This window comes from Ailuropoda melanoleuca, chromosome 7, assembly GCF_002007445.2.
Source record: "Ailuropoda melanoleuca isolate Jingjing chromosome 7, ASM200744v2, whole genome shotgun sequence".
In the NCBI taxonomy this organism is placed as follows: Eukaryota; Metazoa; Chordata; class Mammalia; order Carnivora; family Ursidae; genus Ailuropoda; species Ailuropoda melanoleuca.
In genome coordinates this window covers 40,024,009-40,049,280 of record NC_048224.1, presented here as the reverse complement: position 1 = coordinate 40,049,280, position 25,272 = coordinate 40,024,009, and the positions used below count along the sequence as shown (strand labels likewise).

Genomic DNA, 25,272 nt, shown 5'->3' with positions numbered 1-25,272 from the left:
AAAATATAGTCAAGTCTTTTTTTTTTTTTAACAGAATGGCTGTAATCACATATCCCCTCCACCTACGGCCCCCCACCCAGTGTAGAAAATAAAACTAGTAATCACTAATTTAAAACCAAGTCTTTTATCCTTTCAAGAACCACATTGCCGGAAGGAAGAAGGGGAGTGCTTACCAGCCAGGGGCTAAAGACCACCCTCCTCAGCTCCTTAAACTCATTATTGCAGGCTTTCTACTATGCATGATAAAACCTAGGACAACCCCACCACTCCACTCTGACAACTGCCCTTCAGTCAGTTGTGGAGGAAGGGCTTTACAACATTTAGGTAGAGGAGAGGAGATCCTGTGACACTCAAGCAGGAAAGTCAAGAGCTGGTGATCTTCAAGTAGAGCAACTAGGAGGCTCTGTGATACTCAGCAGAGGGACGGAAGGTGGCATCTAAAAGGTTAGGGGAAGAGGCGCTGATCGGACAGATCTGAAAGGGTTCACAGTGTTCAGTAACACGCTAGCAATCTATAATTTCATCAAAGTTTTGACTTGTTCTCTCTTCCTGTGGACATGCAGTCTCATGTCATCATAAGAGAGAGGGGACTGATTTTTTTCATTGCCCAATTAGGTGAGTAGAGGAATGAAAACAAGGTTATTGCTTTTTAGATGATGTTGCCAACAGCAAGCAATGAGTCCCAGTGAGTGGATCAAGGCACAAAATTTTTCCCTGATATATTCTCATGGTCAAGAAATTACCAACACAATGATCACACTCATACCATGTACAAGGCACTGGAATTGAAGAAAAGGGTGCTGTGTATTTCCATTAAAGTCTCCTTCAGCATTAGAAAAGAAGGAAAACACAATAAATTAGATAAGTATCTAGATCATTAAGTTTCTTCTAAGAGACCTAATGAAATAAAGCTCACTCCCCTTTACCAGATGTTACAAAATTCTTGACATTACCATCACTACCAATGGCAACTCAAGGGCAAAATTATACAAGGAGAGAAAGAAATGGAGGGTAAGAAGGAAGAAAATAAATGAAATATACATAAGGCAATAAAAAAATGTCAATGTCCAGATTTCCTAAATCTTCCTTATTTGGGCTACCTCCAGGTGATTTTGCTGTTCAATCCCTCTGTCAGAGGTATCAACTTAAGAAATGGTAAAGAAATAAAATAGATAATTTCGGGAAATAGTACCACTTGAGTTCATGTGGAAAAAGGTATGCCTAAGGGAAAACTAATAATTCAAAATTAACTTTTAACAAATATTTAATATAGTGGTAAGAAATTCCAACTGTTATTTCTCTCATTTCCCAGAACTGCCCTTTATTTTATTTTATTTTTTTAAAGATTTTATTTATTTATTCGACAGAGAGAGACAGCCAGCGAGAGAGGGAACACAAGCAGGGGGAGTGGGAGAGGAAGAAGCAGGCTCCTAGCGGAGGAGCCTGATGCGGGGCTCGATCCCATAACGCCGGGATCACGCCCTGAGCTGAAGGCAGACGCTTAAAGCTTAACGATGGAGCCACCCAGGCGCCCCTCAGAACTGCCCTTTGAAGTTCATAGCTGAAAGCAAAGGTCCTAAGTACCTCCTTCCCCTATTCTAGGTTCAGAGAATATGTTAACCTGTGCTTCCAACCACTCCCCACAAGGGACACATTTCAGCAAAAACTCCCACTGGGAAGGGAGGGAAGGTTTAGTGTGAGGAGAATCCATATCCTGTGGATTGCTTGTACAGTTTGTACAATAAGATATCATACAATATAGGGCATCCTGGTATCAGTGGTTACTTACCAAAGGGATGTCATTAATTTTAGCTGAAAATACAAACCTAGTGACAAAAAGAAAATTATTTTATTTTTCATGCAACACCTAGGGAGAGGGTAACACCTTTCCTAGGGTTGGGGGTTATATTCCTCCAGATTCTTTATTTAAAACAAAAAGCCCAGTCTAGCCAGCTTAGGCAGAAAAGAATCTAATAAAGGCCAAAGAATTTCCTAGAACACCAGTAAATCAGGTTTGGAGGTGACCACAAATATGTCCTGACCCAAAACAGGTTTGCTCTGGTAGAGGCAACAAAGCCACCAAACTCCAGTGACAGCCTCTACAGTTAAAACTACTGCAGGGGGACGCCTGGGTGGCTCAGATGGTTAAGCGTCTGCCTTCGGCTCAGGTCCACATCGGGCTCCCTGCTCAGCAGGAAGCGTGTTTCTCTCTCTCCCTCTCCTGTTCCCCCTACTTGTGCTCTCTTGCTCTCTCTCTCAAATAAATAAATAAAATCTTAAACACACACACACACACACACACACACACACACAAAACTGCAGGGATGCTGCTCCCGCTACCTCTAGAAATTCCAAGGTTTGCAATTTGCAAAATAGATTCTTCCAGGTACTTCTGATTAGAGTCTGGTGTGAGTGCATCTGACTGGCAAAGCCTAAGGTCACAAGACTGTGCCCTCACTGAAATATATACTTGGAATCCAAGTTTTTGACCTCTCCAATAGTGAAATGCAGATGCACTCTCACACAGGAAGAATGTTCAAAGTTACTGGGTGGTGGGATGGAAACAATGTGCCCCACAATATGGGTCTTCCATTCTCTAGATCACTGCCTCTCCAGCTTCAATGTGCATACAAGTTATGTGGAGATCTTATTAAAACACAAATTCTGATCCTTTGGGTCTGGGATAGGGCCTGAGATTCTGCATTTCTACTAAGTTTCCAGCTGATGCCAGTGATACTGTTCCATGGATCATTTTCTAGTAGATTAAGGGATGTATCTGCATAAGATCAGAGTCTACTTCACCACTGAGCACAGCCTCATAATGGCAAAACTGGTGATGACAATGAAAAAAAAATACTAATAATGGTAGAAACTACTACCTGCTGAATGTTTATTACATGTCAGGTACTCTCTTTACCTATATTTTTGCATTTGGTCTTCAAACAATCCTGCAAGGCATTATTATTACTTTACAAATGAGAAAACAGTTTCAGGAAAATGAAATGACTTAGTTAAGTTCATAAGGTTAGCAGGAGGTAGGGCTGGGAATCAACCTAAGCATGTCTGATTTCAAACTTTGAGTGACCAGTCTCTACTATCTCAATGCCCAGCACTGCCTGACATATCAATTCTAAGATAAGAACCCAGTGATAAGGAAGGAAATGATGGCATAAACTGAGCCTGAATTTTTACTTTGCCTCTCTTATCTTTCAGAATTTATGTCTCAAGTCGTCCTGCATGAAGGTACAGGAAAGGGTATGGCTAAGAAAACAAATTTAGTCAGGGAGCCTGGGTGGCTCAGTCAGTTGGGCATCCAACTCTTGCTTTTGGCTCAGGTTGTGTTCTTGGGATCATGATCTTGGGGTCGTGGGACTGAGCCCCACGTGGGGTCTGCTTAAGATTCTTTCCCCCTCCCCACCCTCTCCCTCTGCTCCTCCTCCCACTTGTGCACGCTCTCTCTCAACCAAAAAAAAATAAAATCTTTAAAAAACAAATTTAGTTTTGTTCTATCTTGCAAGATGAGGCATATGTTTCTTGCAGAATAAGGAAGTATGTAAAATACAATGCATACATACATATGCATACACACAAGCATACATATTCATATATGTTTCTACCCCCTATATTATTAGGACACTGTTCTAGTATATCCTGTCCTTGAATGACACATATAAACATCTATCTGCCCATGAAAAAAAACAACAAACTTAAGTGCCCAAAACAAAAACAAAAATATACACAAGTTGCAGTAGGTATCTCTGGTGTGCTGTCCCTTTCAAGATTAGAACCTAGCATGTCTTTGGAAGGACACCCCCATCCCAACCTCCACACTTAGCTATGTGGTTTATGTAAACTGGTCTCAATACCATTTCCAGGTGGGGGTCTAATGCCCCAGAGACCGATTCAAGGGTTAACGGGAATGTTGTGGCACAGGTTCTGTCAACTGCTAGACATGAATCTTAGCAGCACTTGGTAACCACCTTGGGAACCATGCAGAAATCAATTATCTATAGGGAGAGCTAATACCAAGGAACCTAAGGTGAGAAATGGCAAGAAAGAAACTAGACATCGTTTAAACTTTGGCTAGAAGCTTGTTTCAAGATATGTCCTAGGACTATAAAGCAATTTATGTTTTTTAAACTAATTTTAACTCAGGTTTTCTGTTTGACAAGAGAAACCATTGTTTATGCATGTCAACATAGACCAAACAACTAGAATATGACTTAATTTTTAAAAGCTTACTAAACTCAATTTTACATGAGTAGGTTTCAAAAAGTACTCTATTACATACTTTAAATTATACCCTTCTTTTTCTATGAATGCATTTTGTTTTGTATAATATATAATCAAAGACTGGGGTGCCGGCTGGCTCAGTCGATGGAGCCTGCCACTCTTGATCACCAGGTGATGAGTTCATGCCCCACGATGGGTGTAGAGATTACTTAAAAAAAATAATAAAATCTTAGAAAGACATAATCGAATGATAAAAAATTAGAAGAAAAGGAGATCAAAAACAACAGAATTGAAAATCTAGAAATGGACCCAATTATAAACACAAATGTTATGAATAAATCAATTCAGTAGTGACTGGGAATTATTCAATAAATGATGCTGGTACATTTGACTACCTGAAAAAATAATGAAGTGAGGTTCCAATACAAAATCTATTCTGACTTTAGAGTTAAATATAAAAAAAGAAAGGAGATTGGCAGGGGCGGGGCGGGGGGAGCAGCTGCAGCAGGGGGGAAACCAAAAAAGAACCAGAGGGAAATATAGGTAAATATATTATCTGATTCAAGGGAGGGAAAGCACTTTCTTAGCAAAATAACCAAATGCTGAAAAGATGATAGCTAAATAGAGGCTGAAAAGAATAATCTTCATAAAAATGAAGAAAATTCATCTCAAAAAATGCCATCAACAAAATTACTTTAATTACACCAAAATTACTTAAATGGTAAAGAGGGAAATGTATTTCCAATATACAAAATATACTGTAAGTTAATATTTCTAATATATAAGGACTATATGTAATTTATTAGAAATTATTAAAGATGTGTATTTTCAAAAGGAAAAACATATATTTCAAATCTGATAAGCAAAAGTTGATTGCTTGCTACTATAAAACTTCTGGGGAAAAAGCCAATTAATAAAAGGGGTCCTTGCACAAAATCATAAAGGAAGTCGGGTGTATGTGTGTATATTTAAAAAATATACACATAAAAACCCAACTCAGAATGCAATAGAGATTTAAATTTATGACAAATGCCCCAAATTTACATTTAAAAACCTCAAAATTTAATGGAATCTAAGCCACTGGGGAGATAGTCAATAATTCTTCTAATAATATGTCCTCTTTACTCATTACTGTTTGCTAAGATTTGGGTTAGGCAGTATAACAGGGCTGACATGAAAATTAATAATATTATCCATACCTTAACATTTTATCACTTTGTGAGTTTAGTTTTGAACATAAATAAGGATGACTTTCCACTAGGAGAATAGAATTTAAACGGCATCAGTAAAACTAAACAAAATGAAACAATTTCTATTTGTTTCTGGTTGACTCAATAGTCATTTGTCAGATTATTTATTTTAAAAATATTATTCAAAGATATGCAGTATTTCTACAATGATTTGATAAGGACTCCAGCTTACACAACATCCGTTTTACGAAGAGCACCTGATTTTGCTTTCAGCTAGTTCTTTCAAAAGCTTTCTTCTTTGCTTAGTCCCAAGTATAATTTATATATTAACTGAGTAAGGTCCATCTGTACATATTCATTCACATACATTTGGATGTGCTGAATTCTAAATTTTAAAAAAGTCTGTTTAGAATGAAGACTATCTACAATAATAAATATGCAAAACAAACAAAACTGTTAAAAGCACAGAGCCTAATTTGGGCTCTATAGAACAAAGGTAAATTGTAAGTTAACTTTATCTAACTCCCACGAAAGAAAAATGTCAATCAGAGTTTTATTTGTTCCAGTGATGTTTCTAGTAAAATAGTATTTCTTTAAAGCTAATAATATCTTAGCAATGTAACATCCTTCCAAAGAACAATGGATCAAAACTTCAGGATGATTCCTGAAGAAATTCCCATTACCAGTTCTTCATACTGTTTTTCCTTAAAGGTTCAACTCCAAGCCAAACCAATTTTCTTTGCAAGAGTACAGCTAAATCACAGTTTATGACTGTATTCATTATGTACCATACTTGGCCATACCTGCTTTTTATACCTATTATAAAAAGTGCAATTTCAAAAAAAAAAAAGTGCAATTTCATTAAGAGAAGAAAACCTAAAAGAATGTAACCTATACAAAAATAAATAGTTTAAAATATTTCTTTTTCAAATAGGCTGAATTTCTTTTCCAAAACAATTATATAATAAGATATTCATATTTTGTTTAGTAAAGAGCCTCAATGTTTCATTCACCATCCACTAGGCAGATGCAAGGAAATCTGGGATAAGTTAGAGGAAAGGGTGATAAAACAGCATTACTAAGCTGCGGTAAATTGGTAGAAGGATGCTGGTTTAAAGCTCATGGAAGGATGTGTGATATGACAGTCTAACTAAGCTGTTTTGGTATACTGGACAACTTTGCAAAATACAATTCTGAATTCTACCCTCAAATGTAAAATAAGTGAAAATGTAGAAAACTCTGTCAGGCTAAATCTCTTATTTTATTTTTAAAAAATGGGGGGGGGGGACACACAAATATACCAGATACAGCTATTTATTTAAGTGAAAAGGTACCTACTTATATCCTATGTGCATTAAGAGTCAAATTTCCTACTTAGTACAAAGACTTTAACCAGCCTAATAAAAATGTGTCTAAATTATGCCAAGATTAGCCAAAGACCATACTGTTAAAAAGTTCAACACCATTAGTCACTAAGGTAATGGAAATCAAAACCACAATGAGATACTACTTCATGCACCCAGGATAATTTTTTTTTTTTAATGGAAAACAACAAATATTGGTCAGCATGTTTAGAAACAGGAACCTTTTTACATGGCTGGTGATTGTAAAATAGTGGAGCTACTTAGGAAAACAATTTGGCAGCTCCTCAAAAATTTAAGCATAGAGTTATCATACACCCAGCAATTTCACTTCTAGGTAGTTGCCCAAATGAAATGAAATTATATGTCCACTCAAAAACTTGTATACAAATGTGATTAGCAGCATTACTCATGATAGCCAAAAAACAGAAACAACCTCAATATCCATCAACTGATGAAAGGAAAAACTATGGTATATCCATATAATGAAATATTATTTGGTAATAAAAAGAAACCCTGATACATGCTACAATGTGTAAAAAAAAAATGCTAAATGCAAGAAGGTAGCCACAATGCTATGATTCCACTTAAATGGAAGAGGCCACATGCTATGATTCCACTTAAATGAAATGTGCAGGATAGGTAAATCCACAGAAACATAAAATAGATCAGTGGTTGATGGGCTGGGAGTAAGAAAAGAGGAACTGCTGATGGCTATGGGTTTCTTTCTGGGGTGATAACAGTGTTTTGAATTAGATAGTGGTGATGGTTGCACAACTCTGTAAATATACCAAAAACCACTGAACTGTATACTTAAAAAGAGTATATCTCATGGTATGTGAATTATATCTCATTAAAGTTATTATTTTAAAAAGAAAAAAATGATTAAACTTAAAAGCATAATTTTGAATCAGGATATGAATATTTTCATTGTATATCTTATTAATAATACCATGACTGTGTCAGTAAAATCATAAATTGGGTAAAGGCACAGGTACTGCAGGCTTCCAGGAAACTTTTCCCAAAATACACGGCTTCCTTCAGAGGGATTAAAATGAATCAAACCAAATCGTGCCACAAATTTCTGCTTTCTATATAATCTGTTCTGTATGTCTGTTCATCTTTGTCCATGTTTCTACTTCCGGCTTGTTAGATTTGAATAATGAACCCAAATGCATGACCCTAAACCCTCCTTATATAGTAATAGCCCAGATTCAATAAATACTGCATGTTAGAATTATAGAACATTAGAAATTAAATAGAGACCTCATACAATCATTTCCCTTTCATCTCAGTCCCTTCCAGTTAGGCCCATGTATTCCAGGAGTGCAAGTTATTGGACTCTTTGAAATTTTGAGATAAGAGATAAAATACTTCTTTTAGAATTACTTGTTGCTTTTAAAAATACTTGTTCTAAACTGCCACACCAACTAAAATGAATAGAAAGGCCAAGTTGGTTCAGACAAATAAATAATAATGGAAAAGCACCAGTTCTACCGTCATTATATGCCTAACCCAACATAGTATCCTTTTGGCTTCAAACAGCAACCAAATAACTTCATACTGATAGGAGAGCATAAAAAATTTTTTTCAAAGATAACATTAATATACAAAAATTACTCAGCTCACGGCACCTGGGTGGCTCAGTCAGTTAAGCATCCGACTCTTGATTTCGATTCAGGTCACAATCTCAGGGTCGTGAGATCAAGCCTTGCCTCAGGCTCCGCGCTTAGCACAGAGTCTGCTTGAGATTCTCTCTCTCCCTCTCCCTCTCCCCCTACCCCCACTTACTCTCTCTCTCTTTCTAAAATAAATAAAATCTTTAAAAAAATAATAAAAATTATTCAGCTTAAGATCAGATACAAACCTTAAATCTAGCCATGCAATATGAATGACACAATCCTACAGCTGCCCTCTCAGCCCTGAGGTACACTGACTGGACGGATGGCCTTAATTCAGATGAATTTCCTTCAGAGTATCACCTGGATAGAATATATTTCATTATTTCTATCTTTCTGGGAATAATAAAGGCCTGAATTCTAGCAAACTGAGCCAATGGTTTTATAAGTGCTGACGGCGCAGAATTCTCTGACATACATGGATGAGGGACTCTCTGTCACCTCATGTGCCATACCTGGTATGCACTGTGCTGTGGCCTCAGTGGTTATGGTTGGAGCGACTGGGGGCTGCTGTTGACTGGAGCTCACTTCTGGCTCTGTGTTAACTGAGGGAGAAAGAGCTACCTCACAGGAGGAGACCTGGCTGGGCAGATGGGGCAGGAACTCTTCAGAAGCAACTTGGTCATCCTGTCCAGGCAGTTGCAGGGCAGACAAAGGGATGCTGATCTGTTTGTTAGGATGGGATGTGCTCACAGGCATCTGCATGGCTACCTGCTGGTTGGTGCCATGGGCACCAGGGGGTCCTCTGTTTGGTGAAGCCAGAGATACCCTGGCAGTCTTCTGGACGATTGGTCTGGACATGACAGAGGGGGATGCAGACACACCGTGTGGGTCTAGCTCTGTGCCAATGGCAGATGTCACATGGGGAATCAGCTTAGCAGACCCTATGCAGGAGGGACCAGCATGAGTCTGAGGCTTGGGTTTTGCCATCTGTGTCAATGACAGGGCTGGTCCATCTACCCCTCCGGTCAGCTCTGCATTCGCCACAATGTAATAATCTTCAGGAATCTCTTGTTTGATTTTCTTAATGATGACATCATTGCTGCATTCATCAACCATTTGAGCCTGGGAGCTGGAATGGAGAGAAGATGGAACTATTCCAGGCCTTTTTCGAGCAATGCTTTGAGGCCTTTGGGTTTGGGGTTCAAAGTCACTATCCTCGTCTGTAACAGAGGACTCACAAACCATGTCGAACAGGGTGTTTTCATCTTCATATTCTTCAACAGCTTCATCCAGTTCAGAGGGCTCACTGCAATAAGAGAAGTCACAAGAGTCTCTCGTCCGATTACAGTCTAGTTTCGCTTTCACTGGTCTCCCAGGGTACCTTTCAACAGGGCTAGTTTGTGTCTCAGAGGGTACTCCAATTATACTGGGACTATCAGAATTAAAACTTCTGTTATCCTGGAAACAGACCCTTTCTTGGGACCCAGCTCTGCAAGTAGCTGTCAGCGGCCAGTGATAAGCATGGCCAGCACTACAGCCCCACATTGCTGTGAGGTTCCCATGGGAACCTTCCGAAAGCAAGTGTTTCAGGTTTGGAATAAGGCTGCAAATGGTCCCATGGCTGTGGGCCCAGCTGACCAATTTGGACAGATTCTCAGATGAAGTATGAAGGCAATCCTCCATGTTACAGGATCAGCAGTGTCTTTCCTAAAGGGAAATAATCAAAATAAAAAGCCATTATTACCCAAGATATTCCCATATCTCCATTACTTCAATTTCCTTGAACTATGACCATGTGGCATAAAAAAGAAATGCACTTCAAAACTGTATCTAGTTAATATCGCTGCACACGGGCAGAGACTGGAAGAGAATACAGGGAAAAGTAAAAACAAAACAAAATAAAACAGTGATGCCTTATGGCTGTGAGACAAGATGACTTTTGTTAGTTTCCTTGATGTTATAATAATATCTGCATAAAATATTTGCATGAGAAAAAAAGTGGGAAAGAAAAAAAATTAAGCAATAAAAAAGAGATGAACTTTTTCACAGTACATTTTACTTCCAAAGTCAGTCACAAAGAGAGGTTTAGTCAGCTCCTTAATAAAATGTGTACATTGTCTGTATTAACCAAGAGGATGCACTTCCAACTTTACCCTCTGCCATCAGAAACTTCATTACTAAAGGCAGAACCAACAAAGGCTTAGGTCCATTCTAGGATAAGTCACAGGAGGGAAGTCAATTCTCTCCTGGGCACCAGAAAACAAATGATGTTAACTGAGAGTCCAAGGAGAGAATTAAGCGCTGTAGTGGGCAAGAAAAGTCTTTAGCAGGGAAGGGAGAGTGGACAGGGAGGAGAGCCACTAGAGGGTGCCTGCTAGGGTCAAGGGCACAGGCAGTCTGTAGACCAGAAGCAAGGATGGGTGGGCCAGGTGCCAGGACTCTAAACCAAATCTTAGGAGCTGGCTTGCTGCCTCCTTGCTGGGTGAAATTCCTGAAATACTGCCTTTCATCTCACAATTTAGAAGTAAAAGATGTGTCTGGTTTATTCCACCATCTGAGCTACCATTCTTACTGGGCGGAGGTCAGAAAGAATCACTTGTTATGGGTCCTTGGCTGAGTAACAATGAAGACAACATGATGGGCAAGAAAAGTAAAATGGGGCATGTGGAGTCTACATGTGATTAGAAAGGTCAAGTAAGTTTCTGATAAAGGGGAGATTCTGGGGAGATTTGAGTGGGGCAAGACCAAGGATCTTGATGTATGGTTTAGTCTGCCCTGTTCATCTGCAGCTGTGAGTGAGAAGTGGTGCCTCACTGTTAGGTGCCAAGCTCTAACGGTAATGTCAGGTGGCCATACAAAAGGGCACATCTGAACCTCCGGGATGCCCCTCAATAGTTAGGTAAATTCAAACCCTTTCACATGTTATGAGGCCTCTGTGATGTGGTCATGGCTACAGTCAACTCCTCAAGCCGCATTTCCTACTACTATGGGCTCTTCCCACATTTCTCATGGTCTCCTCTTCTCTAAACAGTTTCTCACACTCACTGGACCTCTAAAAACTCGTTCTTTGGCTTGATATGCACCCTCTTCTTTCTTCATCTAGAAAACCCTCTCAAAACTGAACTCGGGACCACCTCCTGTTAAAATTTTACAGACTTTCAGCCTCAGATATTTATTCACTTGTATTCATTCTTCACTTGTACTCCTATCATCTCTTGAGTTATGTCTGTACTGTTATCATTGCCATTCTTGTCTGTCTCTCAAACTTGACTGAGAATTCCCTGAGGACAGGAACTATGATTTTTTTAAACTTTTTATTTATTTTTAATATTTTAGTATAAGGGGCTATAATTTTTCATTCATTGATGAGGACCTAGTTGGGGACAGAGATATTAATACAATATGGTCCCGCTCTTGAGACTTTATAATCTATTGTTAATGATGAATAAATGAAGAATGAATCAATAAATATATAAATACTGGCAGTGCCATCAACACTAACCAAACATAAGACCTTCAAATAAGAAACATGAAATTTCCTCCTATCACTTTTATTGTAATCACTGAAGGGAGCAGAGGATTTTTCTCCCTAGTGATAACCAAACCACAGCTGTCTTGTGCATAGGAGAGTAGTAAGTGAGCTACCAGATTTTATGAAGCAGCACAGTAAATGGAAAGACCAGTAACTGGTGTCAGAGTTGGGAACTTCAATTCTAGTCCTAGAGTTGATGTCTGTGGCCTCAGACAAGTCACTAATTACTTCTAAGCTAAAATGTCAGCACTATATGATCTTTATGTTCCCTTCATACTTTAGGAATTTAGGGACTTATTTTATTTATACTCCTTTCATATAACTTTAAGGTAAAAATGCAGATAAAAGAGAAAAGACTCGTACACTTATCACAATGAGCGCTGAGTAATGTATAGAACTGCTGAATCACTATATTGTACACCTGAAACTAATATAATACTGTATGTTAACTATACTGGAATTAAAATTAAAAACTTGATTAAAAAAAGACTGAGGATTTTGATGTTTGTTTTTTAAGCTTTCTTAATATATCTATTTAATTGGTATGGCAGAGACCATATGCCTACCCAGTATTCCTTCTCTCTTTTTCCTTACAGAGGGTCCCAATTTGTTGGGGCAGCGATATGCTCACCTAAACAGCTTCCCTTGAAGTAGGACTCGTCATATGACACAGTTCTGGCCAATAATATGTAAATAAAAGTCACTGAGTGACTTGTCTGATTTTGGCCTTTTTGTCTTTTTCCCTTTGTTCTTCCCCTTCTTTCGGCCTGGAACAAGGACATGATGGCTGGTGCTCCAGAGACCATATTGGAAACATGAAATAAGAACTTAAGGATGGGAGAGAACATCCAGAAGGAGCTTGGGTCCCTGTTGACATCATAGAGCCACTGCATCAACTCTGAACTATTTAGGATTCTTTGTTACATAAGGAAAGATAAGACTTTGATCATGCTTAAGCCACTGTTGTTGGAGTATTTGAATCAATGAAATAATAAATGAATTGCTGGACTCAATTACTAACTGATAAACAAAAAATAATATTCATTTCTGGTTTTTGGAACCTCAGAGTAGAATCCTTCAATTTATCTGCACCACCCCACCAAGTACAATTGTTTCTCAAACTGGACTCCACAAATAAATTATTGGGAGGTCTATAATTCTATTCCAAAATATTTATAACTGTTTTCATTTTGATACTAGTAAAAATGATTAATAAAAGTATATTGTGAATCATCTAAATAAACACCTTAGATCCAAATATTGCCTTTGTATCTATACTCAGATTATTGTCCATAATCACCTAAAGTGACATGACTCAACTTCCAATTTGTTCGGAAACCTGTTCATGTTGTTTCCTTTTTAGCAGATAGAAATATAAAACTTGTCTTTTGCATTAATAATTTTCAAATGAAAGGCATCATGATCTGACATCATGAAAATGGCCTATGTGATACTGAAGCAATACATCACTTTAAGTGTAACAGGGTAATGAGAAGATAAAAAGGAGTTGAAATAAATATATATGTTCATAGAAAGAAATTACTATATATTATGGCACAATATTTGAATGAAGATGTTGTAACAGTTCAAATACATAAAAATGTGGCAGAATCAAAACACAAAATTATATAAGCATGTGGAACTCCAAAGAACTGACTGTTCAGGTAAGAGCTACTATACAGTGGTAAAATAGTACCTTTGCTGAAGGTCCCACAAGCCAGGAAAAAAAATTATAAAAAAAGACAAAACAGATAAAATTTTAAATTTTGTTAAAAGCTTATCCACTTAATTATGTAATAATCACCAACCTTTAAGAATCAATAGGTAGTAATCATAAGTCACTTTTATTACATTCTGAAATTCACTAGCAATCTCATGAAGAGCCTCTTAAACTTTTCTTGAGTATCATAAAATGAAAATATTTTCAAGTATCATTATTAATATATTTCAGCCAGGCAACCAATGTTAACCAATATAGTTATGAGAGCATAATTTGCTGATATGTAGGGTAATTAAATGGATTGAGTCCAAGCTGACAAGGAATAGCTATCAATATACTGCAATACATTCTAAATTTAATACAAAACAAAATCAATAAGAAGACAATTAAGTTATTTCCAAAATGATGAAAATAAGTCAGTTCTAGAACCTACTGATTTGCTTCAAAAGTCTGATGATGAGCTCTACACTGAAAAATAATGCCTTTTCTACATTTTCAAGAATTAAAAATAACTTCAGATAGTATTTTCCCATATCTGATATGGGCAATGATTGGATTAGACACTCAGCTTTATAGAGTTATCATGTGATACTTGATGAAAAAAACAAACTCAAAGAGGGGCACCTGGGTGGCTCAGTCAGTTGAGTATCCAACTCTTGGTTTCGGCTCAGGTCATGACCTCAGGGTCATGAGATCAAGCTCCACATCAAGACCCACATTAGTGAGGAGTCTGCTTCGGATTCTCTCTCTTCCTCTCCTCTACCCCTCCCTCCTGCTTGCTCTAATAAATAAATAAATCTTAAAACAAAACAAAACTCAAAGAGTCCTGACTAACAGAATTTAGGTTAAGTATGAAATTTGCTTATCTTAAATCAGCAAACAAAGCTATGAAGTTATTATTACCACATTGTATGTTAACTTATTCAAGAAGACACTCTATATATCAGTATTTACATTATTAAAGTCAAAATCAGAAAGCCATTAAACAGAGTCAGACTTTCTACTATTAAACCCAACACTAGGGGCGCCTGGGTGGCTCAGTCAGTTAAGCATCTGCCTTCAGCTCTGGTCATGATCCCGGGGTCCTGGGATCAAGGCCCACATCAGGCTCCCTGCTTAGTGGGGAGCCTGACTCTCCCTCTCCCTCTGCTGCTCCCCCTGCTTGTGCTCTCTTTCAAATAAATAAATAAAAATCTTTAAAAAAATAAACAAAAAATAAACCCAACACTGATCATTAAGGTTTCAGCAGAGTAATATAAAACCAGTTATTATTACAGCTAATATTTATTGAACAATTATTAGTTGCCAGGCACTATTCTAGGACTTGACATACAAATAATCCTAATTATAGTAATAATCCTAATAAGTTAAATAAATTATTATCCTCATTTTATAAATAAGTAAACTAAGTTACTTGAACAAAGCAGTGGTGGAACCAAAATTTGAACTTTGGTGTTACTCTTTTGGTTTACAGCTGTCTCAGAACTATAAGCATAAATTTTATGTTTATACTTACTTAAATAACATTATGACCAAAAATGACTTAAGGCAGCACTAGGTATAAAGAAGGTCCATGAAAATGTTTTTCTTTCAAAAGACTGAGAAAAGAGGCGCCTGGGTGGCACAGCGGTTAAGCGTCTGCCTTTGGCTCAGGGCGTGATCCGGCGTTATGGGATCGAGCCCCACGTCAGGCTCCTCTGCTATGAGCCTGCTTCTTCCTCTCCCACTTCCCCTGCTTGTGTTCCCTCTCTCGCTGGCTGTCTCTATCTCTGTCAAATAAATAAATAAAATCTTTAAAAAAAAAAAAAGACTGAGAAAAGCTTTTTAGGAAAAAAAAGAAGAGTATGAAAAGATTATGTCACTTTACCAAAACCTGACAAAATGAGTTACCAGCCAAATACCAGTGAATGTCTAGTTGGCTTTAACCTCACTTCAGTTACAATCTGTCCCATAGCCCTTATAGTCAATCTCTTTATAAGGTTCTGAACCTTTCAAAGGATTTGGTGTCGCTGTTGTTTTAATACCACTAAATATATCAATTGCTTATGGATGACAAAATAGACACAAGAAAAAAAAAAAGAAAATCTTAGTAGCCATATAGCTATAAAAGAAGTTAAATGTTAAAAAAAAAAAATCTCCAAAAGAAAGATTTCACTGCAGGGTGCCTGCGTGGCTCAGTCGATTAAGCATATGCCTTCTGCTCAGGTCATGATCTCAGGATCCTGGGATCCAGCCTGGTGTCAGGCTCCCTGCTCAGGGAATCTGCTTCTCCCTCTCCCTCTGCTCACCCCCACCCCTCACCGTGTGCTCTCTTTCTCTGTGTCTCTCTCTCTCAAATAAATGAAATCTTTAAAAAAAAAAAAAAAAGGAAAGAAATATATCACTGGTAAATTCTATCACACATTCAAGGAAGAAATAATACCAAAATTATGCAAATATTTTCAAAAAAATAGGAAGAGAAGGGAACATTATCCAACTTGTCTAAGGAGGCCAGCATAACCCTACTAACAAAACCTGACAAAAGTATCACAATAAAGAAAATTACAGATCAACATTCCTTATTTTATGCAAAAATCCTTTACAAAACATTAGCAAAATGAATCCAACAATATATAAGATGGATAATAAATCATGACCAAGTAAGCCTTATCCCAAGAATGCAAAGTTAGCTGAACATTCAAAAATCAACCAATATAGGGGGCGCCTGGGTGGCTCAATCATTAAGCATCTGCCTTCAGCTCAGGGCGTGATCCCAGGTCCTCGGATGGAGTCCCGCATCGGGCTCCCTGCTCCGCTTGGAGCCTGCTTCTTCCTCTCCCACTCCCCCTGCTTGAGTTCTCTCTCTCTCTGTCAAATAAATAAATAAATAAAATCTTAAAAAAAAAAAAACTGCTATAATTCAACATATTAACAGTCCACAGGAGAAAAACCATAACATGATCATCTCAATAAATGCAAACGAAGCATTTGACAAAATTAAATATTCACTAACAATTAAAAACTCTTAGTAAGCTAATAATAGTAGGAACTTCCTCATGCTGAGATATATATATATAAAATCTACAGCTAATATTAAACAATATAAAAGGCTGAATTGTTTTCTCCCAAGATCAGGAGTAAGACAAGAATGCTCTTGCATCACTTTTATTCAATACTGTCACACTGAAATAATGAAATAAAAGGAAATAAAAGATAGAAAAATTAGAAGTAAAACTCTTTTTACATGTAGATGATACTGCTGTTTGTTGAAAATTCCAGAGAATTCATGAAACTGCTAGAACTCATAAACAAATTTCTTAGCAAATTAATCAGGTACAAAATTAATATTTTTTAAAAATCCATTCTTTTCTGTATACTAGCAACAAAACATTAGAAAATTAAATCTTTAAAAATTCTATTTATAGTCGTGTCAAAAGTATTAAACACCTAGGGCTAAATCTAACAAAAGCATCCAAGACTTCTATACTAAAAACTACAAAACATTGCTGAGCGAATGAAATGTGACATCAATAAGAGATAAATACTGTATTTGTGGATTTGAAGATTCAATATTGTTAGGTTGGTATTATTCCCAACCGATCTATATATTCAATGCAATTCCAATCAAAATTCCAGTTGGCTTTTTTACAAGAAATAGATGCATTGATTCTAACACATTTATATGGAAATGCAAAAGATCTGGAATAACCAAAGCAAAATCTTTAAATGAAGATAAAGTTGGAGAACTCACTATACCTGATTTCAAGGCTTAGAATAATTTCAAGCTATAGTAGTCAAGATCATGGGGGTACTGACAAAAGAATAGACATATACATCAATGGAACAGAATGAGTATCCAGAAACAAACCCACACATATTCTGTCAACCGATTTTCTTCAAAAGGCAAAGGCAATTCAATAGGAAAGGGAAATTTTTTCAACAAACAATGCTAAATCAATTGGACAGCCATTAAAAAACCACCAACCAACCTTTGAGTTAATAAAAATTAACTCAAAATGGATCATAGACCTAAATCTAAAACATAGGGGGGTCCCCAGGGGCGCTTGGGTGGCTCAGTCATTAAGTGTCTGCCTTCGGCTCAGGGCGTGATCCCGGCGTTATGGGATCGAGCCCCGCATCAGGCACCTCCGCTGGGAGCCTGCTTCTTCCTCTCCCACTCCCCCTGCTTGTGTTCCCCCTCTCTCTGGCTGTCTCTCTCTCTCTCTCTCTGTCAAATAAATAAATAAATAAATCCTTAAAAAAAAAATAAAAAAATAAAATATAGGGGGGTGCCTGGATGGCTCAGTCAGTTGAGCACCCAACTCCTCATCTCAGCTCCAGTTTTGTTTTTTTTTAAGATTTTATTTATTTATTTGACAGAGATAGAGACAGCCAGCGAGAGAGGGAACACAAGCAGGGGGAGTGGCAGAGGAAGAAGCAGGCTCCTAGCGGAGGAGCCTGATGTGGGGCTCGATCCCATAACGCCGGGATCACGCCCTGAGCCGAAGGCAGACCCTCAACCGCTGTGCCACCCAGGCGCCCCTCAGCTCCGGTTTTGATCTCACATTCGTGAGTTTAAGCCCCACTCTGGGGCTTAAGTAGGCGTGGAACCTACTTAAATAAACAAACAAACAAAATAAATAAATAAATAAATAAATAAATAAATCTAAAACTAGAAAAATTCCAGAAGAAATCATAGTATAATATCTTTGTCACCTTGGGGTAGGCAAAGGTTTCTTAGGATGCAAAAGTACAAGCCATAAAAAATTTGATAAACTGGGCTACATCAATTGCTAATGGAATATAAACAATCCAGGGATGGTGAAGGTAATCATCAAACTTAAACACACTCAACAACTGCTACCTTCTTTCAGGAGATCCCCTATGTAACTTTCAATGCTATCTAAGGAAACTTGGGTATGGTGATGATGTCTCAACTAACAGGACCAGTGACTAACAAAGCTAGAAACAAAAGAAAATAAAACAAACCGTGGGAAGTATGGCTTCTATCCAAACTAGAAATAAGGTTACTATGTTTTTCTTATTTACTGAGAATGACATACACTTCCTATTTTATTTTTCCATTAACTATAACTCTTAGAATCTAAAAAGTATTTCATATAAGCCTAATTTCCCCATATTTTCATTAAAGGGTGCAATTTATTATATATTCAAACAATGGAATTCTACCAAAAAACATCTGAAGAAAGAAGTTTCAACATTAATGCACAATAATGTGCAGAAAAGAAGATACTACTTTAAAAATACAGTTAAAGGACAGGGAAAGGGTATTTATTCCTACTGAGGCCTAAAATGTGCTTTCCAAACTATAATACCCATCTTTTGGGGGGGGCGGTGCAAAAGGGGTGGTTTTATTAAAGTATAGGCAGACCCATGGGCAGAAAGAGCTGCCAAAACCCAACTATTTTTAAAAAAATTTATGTGTAAGTTACATAAATTAGTATAAGCATTAAAAGTGAGCTTACAAATGAAGAACTCAGACTATATAATATGTGCTTTACTTTAAGATAATACATTTATTAAATTTTCAAATGTTAGAAGTACCATGTAATCCATCATGTAATTTTTGGAAACAGACAAATCTAAAAGATACTTTGTACCTAGCAAATTTAAAAATCATAACAAAAAAAGCTTTCAATTCTATGCCATGAATACATAACATGTATTTCATTTATATTTCAATTCAGTAAATATCTATTAAGTACCTGTTATATGCTAAATACTGTGTTATGTACTGAATTGTTCCCTCCCCCACAAACAGAAGATATGTTTTAGTCCTAAATCTCAGTACCTCAGAATGTTACTTATTAGGTAACCTGTAATTGCAGATGTAATTTAGTTACGTTTCCATGAAGTCATACAGAGGTAGAATGCGCCCCTAATCCATATGACTGGTGTCCTTAAGACGAGACAGACATAGGGAGAAAGCGATGTGAAAGCTAAGACAGAGACTGGAGTGGGTCCTGGGATTGAGCCCTGCATGAGGGTCCCTGCTCTATGGAGAGTCTGCTTCTCCCTCTGCCTCTCTCCCCATTCACGCATGATCTCTGTCTCAAATAAATAAATAAAATCTTTAAAAAATTATCTCTAAAATAAAGTCAAAAGTCTTTTACATAATCTATAAGACCATCATAATCAGGCCCTTGCCTACTTTTTCAGACATACTCTTGTTCTTCCATTCAGCCATACTGAACAACTTCCATTTCCTCAGTATATTCTGGGCCTTCACACAGCTCTACTTTTCCTGCCTCTCACCTGACTTTTATGCATCCATTGGTTCTCAACTTGCACATCATTAGGTTTTTTAGGTAACCTTCCCTGACTCATCCTGGTCTAGGTTAGATGCCCCTGCCTTATGTTCCTGTAACACCTTATTCTGTCTGCTGGAGCACTTACTATGTTTTATTTAAATTATCTATTTTATCATTTCCCTTTTTTCTTAGACTATAAGCTCTGTGATGATACAGAATGTCTGTCTTTGTCACCCTTCCCTTTCTATGGGTCAGGCCAATGCTTCACAATGTCTAATACATATTTATTGATAGAATGGGTGACAGGTGACATTTTATATTTGACTCAAGGAAGTAAGTTAGGCAAACAAGTGAAGACCTCTGAAGTCACATTATTTTATACTCTCACTCAGGGAGCCTAGAATAACTAGAATGACTTTGAAAGTCAACTGAAATGGTTTCCACTTGGACAGAGTAAAAAAAAATCCACCCCCCCTTTCTTAAAGTAGGCTTCATGTCCAGCATGGAGCCTAACACAGGGCTTTGAAATCATGACCCTGAGATCAAGACCTGCGTGGAGATGAAGAGTCGGATGCTTAACCAACTGAGCCACCCAGGTGCCCCTAAAAAAATTCTTTTAAAATTATCTTAAGTGATTCTCCAAAGTCAGACAGGACGTACTTTTCACAGAAAGGTATACTTATGCGTGTCTATAGGTTGGGAGGTTTTTATATGTAAGTTAGACTATTCATGTTATGTCCTCAAAATCAGTGATTCCTGCATTGCCTTTTTAAAGCAAATGGAATAAATCATCACACCTAACCTATACATTTGCTCTTCTCTTATGATGTTTACCTTAAGAACAAATCTATCCTGGCTCCCGAGATAGAAACCTGGGAATTGGCCTAGTCTCTATTTGCCCTCATCCCTCAAAAGCAATTCACACCAATTGCTGCCTGTTATTTTCTAACAGATCTGCCATCTTCCTTTCTTTTCCATTCCTGACACAGGGCTCGATCCCATGACCCGAGCCAAGGGCAGACGCTTAACCGACTGAGCCACCCATGTGCCCCTAACTTTATTATAGAGATAATTTAAAAGTATTACATGGTTGTAAGCAAGAAAGCAACTTTAGAATCATCATTCTGAGTATAGTAGAAGAGATCAAGACTAGAGGCAGGAATCCGGTTAGGAGGCATATTGTAGCAATTCAGGTAAGATATACTGGTAACCTACCTTGGATAGTAGCAGGGATGGAAAAAAGGGGACAAAGTTGAAACTCAACTAAGAGGTAAAGATGAAAGACTGGATAAAGGAGGTGGGAGGAAGAAAGAAGTTATAGATTCTGACTTGACCACTGAGAAAGGGTTTGATTCGTCATGTTACTTTGAGGTACTTTTAAGATACCCCAAAGGAGGTATCAAATAGACAGTTGGATATATAGATCAGTATAAAGAGATTGGTAAAAGGAATGATACACTATAAATACAAAACAGCTATGAACATTTCTGCACAACCATAACACAGAAAATAAAAACTCAATATACAAAGCAACACTAATGATAGCCCTGTTAACTCTGAGCTTAAGGAGTTCGAGCTCATTTAGGGATTTACTCAAATCTGATAGGGGGTTTCTGGGGGGAAGAAAGGGGCGTCTTACTTTGCCAATTCATGGCTAACTTTCCTGTATCTCAGCAGTGACAATTTTCCTCCCTATGTTTCTATTTCTGTGACCATTTATATAAGAAATTAAGATGAAAGGGAATTAAATATATGAACTTAAAGTGTGATTGCACAGACACCATTTGGCAAGTGTCAATGTTCAGGTTACCTGAGAGATGAGACTTGATAAGTCAAAACAAAATTTATAGGAGCATGGCTACAGAAGGAAATCAGGTCACTCAGAAAGCCGAGTATCAGCACCATTCTCCACTGACTGATAGAGATAAAAGCTTCTGAGTCTCCCAAGTGCCTCAACCGCTTTCCTCCAAACCCAATCTTAATATGCACAAAACAGAAGAAATTCTGCACACAGACTATTCTGGATGTGCATGAGGGACTACTTCCATGTAAGATGGGACAGTGCAGAGGTTAAGAGCATAGACTCCACTGCCAGACAGACTGAATTTAAATCCTAACTCTGCCGTTTGCTATGTGACCTTGGGCAAGTTACTTTTTACCTCTCTGCACCTTAGTTTCTTAATCTGTAAAATTATGATAAGAATAACCCCAACCTCATAGTGCCATTGTAAGGATTAAACTAATTCATACTGTAAAATGCTTAGACCAATCACTTGACAATTTTTCACTGAAATGAGAGGCTTTTCCCCATTTTGATGGTCTACAATATAACTACAGACAGCATAAAATTTGGCATGGTACACACGTGGAAGAACGAGATCCAGAGAACATACAACACACCATGGTATACTCAGTCAAGAATAAGGTCCTCATTTAACTTTCTCAGACTCCTTAGATTAACACAGATTCATCAAAGTACACACTAAGTTTAATGCAGCATTACAGAACAAGCCCTAGCTACCCACACATCCCTGGGAATTACAAACAGGCCTTAGACCAGCTACAGGATCTATTATTCTGCAGCTACCTTAAAATTTTGGTCCTAGAGTTTCTTTTAACAGAAATCATATGGACTTTTCAGTGGCATCCTTTCATTCAACAAATATTACATGGCATTAGGCTACCAAGCACTAGAATATTGTCATGAACAAGGCAGTCATGATCTGTGCCTATACAGTACTCAAGGATGCAGGGTGGGATGGGACAACTAATTATACAAGAAAAAATACTGCTGCAGTTTTGACAAAAATTCTGCAAAGAGAATCTACTTTAGTTTATGCTAAGAGAGCATAAAACTAGAGAGACTTGTTCTATTCGGGGGATCAGAGAATGCTCCTCTGAGAAAGTAGTATTTAAGCTAAGAGCTGAAGGATTAGTAGGAATTCACAGATTAAAGGGGGAAAGGGCAGAAGGAAAGAAGAAATTTCCAAGTAATTCAAGTACAAGCAAAGGGCCTCAGAAAAATTCTGGAATTCCATGATATACCCACTCTTAGCAACTATTCTGAAACATTCCAGCACCCCACACAGAGGTCAGGCTAATAGACCCAACTAACTGAAGAACTTCTTGCCTTATCCATTCCACCACAGTTCACCTACACCCTCCTAACAAATGCTGCCCACTGTCTCTTTGAGATATTGATCCAGTAGAAATTTTAACTTGAAATACACATTTATATCACGCAAGCTAATTATGCATTTGCCAAGAAAACAAATTCATTATTAAAAATAATTTTTAGAGGGTGCCTGGGTGGGTTAGTTGGTTAAATGTCTGCCTTCGCTCAGGTCATGATCCCGGGGTCCTGGGATGGAGCCCCGCTTTGGGTTCCCTGCTCAGTGTGGGGGGGGTCTGCTTCTCCCATTCCCTCTGCCCTTCCCCCTGGCTCATGCTCTCTCTCTTGCTCACTCTCAAAATAAATAAATAAAATCTTTAAAAAATAAAATAAATAAATATATAAATATGTGTGTAAGTAAATAAATAAAATCTTTAAAAAGATAGATAAATAAATAAATAAATAAATAAATAAATAAATAAATAAATAAAAATAGCTGTTAGGAGCGCCTGGGTGGCTCAGTCGGTTGAGCCACCAACTCTTGATTTTAGCTCAGGTCATGATCTCAGGGTTGTGGGATCGAGACCCGTGTCAGGCTCTATGCTGGGTGTGGAGTCTGCTCGGAATTCTTTCTCTTCCTCTCCATCTGCCCTCCCCCTAAACAGACAATTCTTTTTTTTTTTTTTAAGATTTTTTATTTATTTATTTGACACAGTGAGAGGGAACACAAGCAGGGGGAGCAGGAGAGGAAGAAGCAGGCTGCCAGCGGAGGAGGCTGATGTGGGGCTCGATTCCAGAACGCCAGGATCATGCCCTGAGCCGAAGGCAGACACTTAACGACTGAGCCCCCAGGCGCCCCTTAAATAAACAATTATTAACAAAATTCTTACTGTCAAGGAAAACAAACACCTTAATCTTAGTCAATTTTTTTATTAAAATCAATTTAATTAACATATAGTGTATTATATTAGTTTCAGAGGTAGAATTAGTGATTCATCAGCTGTATATAATACTCAGTGCTCATCACTTCAAGTGCCCTCCTTAATGCCCATCACCCACTTACCCCATCCCCTCACCCATCTCCCCTCCAGCAACCCTTAGTTTGTTTCCTATAGTTAATTGTATCTTATGGTTTGTCTCCCTCACTGATTTCAATCTTAGTCAATAATTTGATACTGATATTATATTAAAAATGCTTTCAAAAATATTAATGCATCTAGGGAGCGCCTGGGTGGCTCAGTCAGTTAAGCATCTGCCTTAGGCTCAGGTAGTAATCCCAGGGTCCTTGGATCAAGCCCTGTAATGAGCTCCCTGCTCAACAGGGAGTCTGCTTCTCCCTCTCCCTCTGCCCCTCCCCACCCCACTTGTGCTCTCTCTCTCTCTCTCTCTCAAATACATAAATAAAATCTTTAAAAAATATATCAATGCATCTAAAATACCCATAAATACCTCAGAATTCTTAATGACTCCCAATTATTCATGTTTTTAATTTCCAGTTTATACTGAGCATAAGTTCGTACTACATACTATTAGAAAAGGATTAAAATTAATTAATGGCATTCCATTCATACAAATCATTCCACATGTATTGACTAGTAATATTATCCAATCACATTTTAAAGTGGTTTTCCCATCAATGAGCATGACTTGACATGATGGTTCATGCTTTTTACAGCCCATTCAAAGAAGAAGTATTATAAATGGAAAAACTGAAAATTCTATCTCAAGATGAGTACTGTTAACATTTTTAGCTACCTTTAAATTTACATACCCTCATTCTCCTGATAGAATTTTCTAAGGCTTGAGTAGCAGTGTCTTATAATGAAGACTCTGTCCTAGATGCGGGAAATATAGTTCCATCTCAGTAAATGAACTAAAGGCAGGCTGATCCCAGATTTCAGAAAACAATGTGAAAATATACGTGCCACTCCATTCTCCACTGGAACTGCTCTAACCAATATCACCAATAACCTCCACATTAAGAATTTCAATGGACATCGCTCAATTTCTCTTCTCTTGACTTCTCAGCGGCTCAAACAGCTATTCTCTGTCTTACTTGAAATCCTCTCTTTCCTTGGCTTTCAACACTCTCTGCTATTTCTCAGTTTCCTTTGCTGGGGTTCATCACCTTTTTGACCTTTAAAATCAGAGTTTATCAGGGGCGCCTGGGTGACTCAGTTGGTTAAGTGTCCGACTCTTGGTTTCGGCTCAGGTCATGATCTTGAGGTCCTGGGATCGAGCCCCACGTTGG

General features: G+C 37.8%; 1 protein-coding gene across 1 annotated transcript in view; it reads right to left on the bottom strand.

Annotated features, from left to right (window-relative positions):
• Positions 1 to 25,272, bottom strand: part of KIAA1958 (KIAA1958 ortholog) — a 157,152-nt gene that overhangs the window by 70,562 nt on the left and 61,318 nt on the right. The window contains 1 exon segment of the mRNA XM_034664298.1: positions 8,919 to 10,113. Within this exon segment, the coding sequence (XP_034520189.1) occupies positions 8,919 to 10,089 (1,171 nt within the window). The 5' untranslated portion in view covers positions 10,090 to 10,113.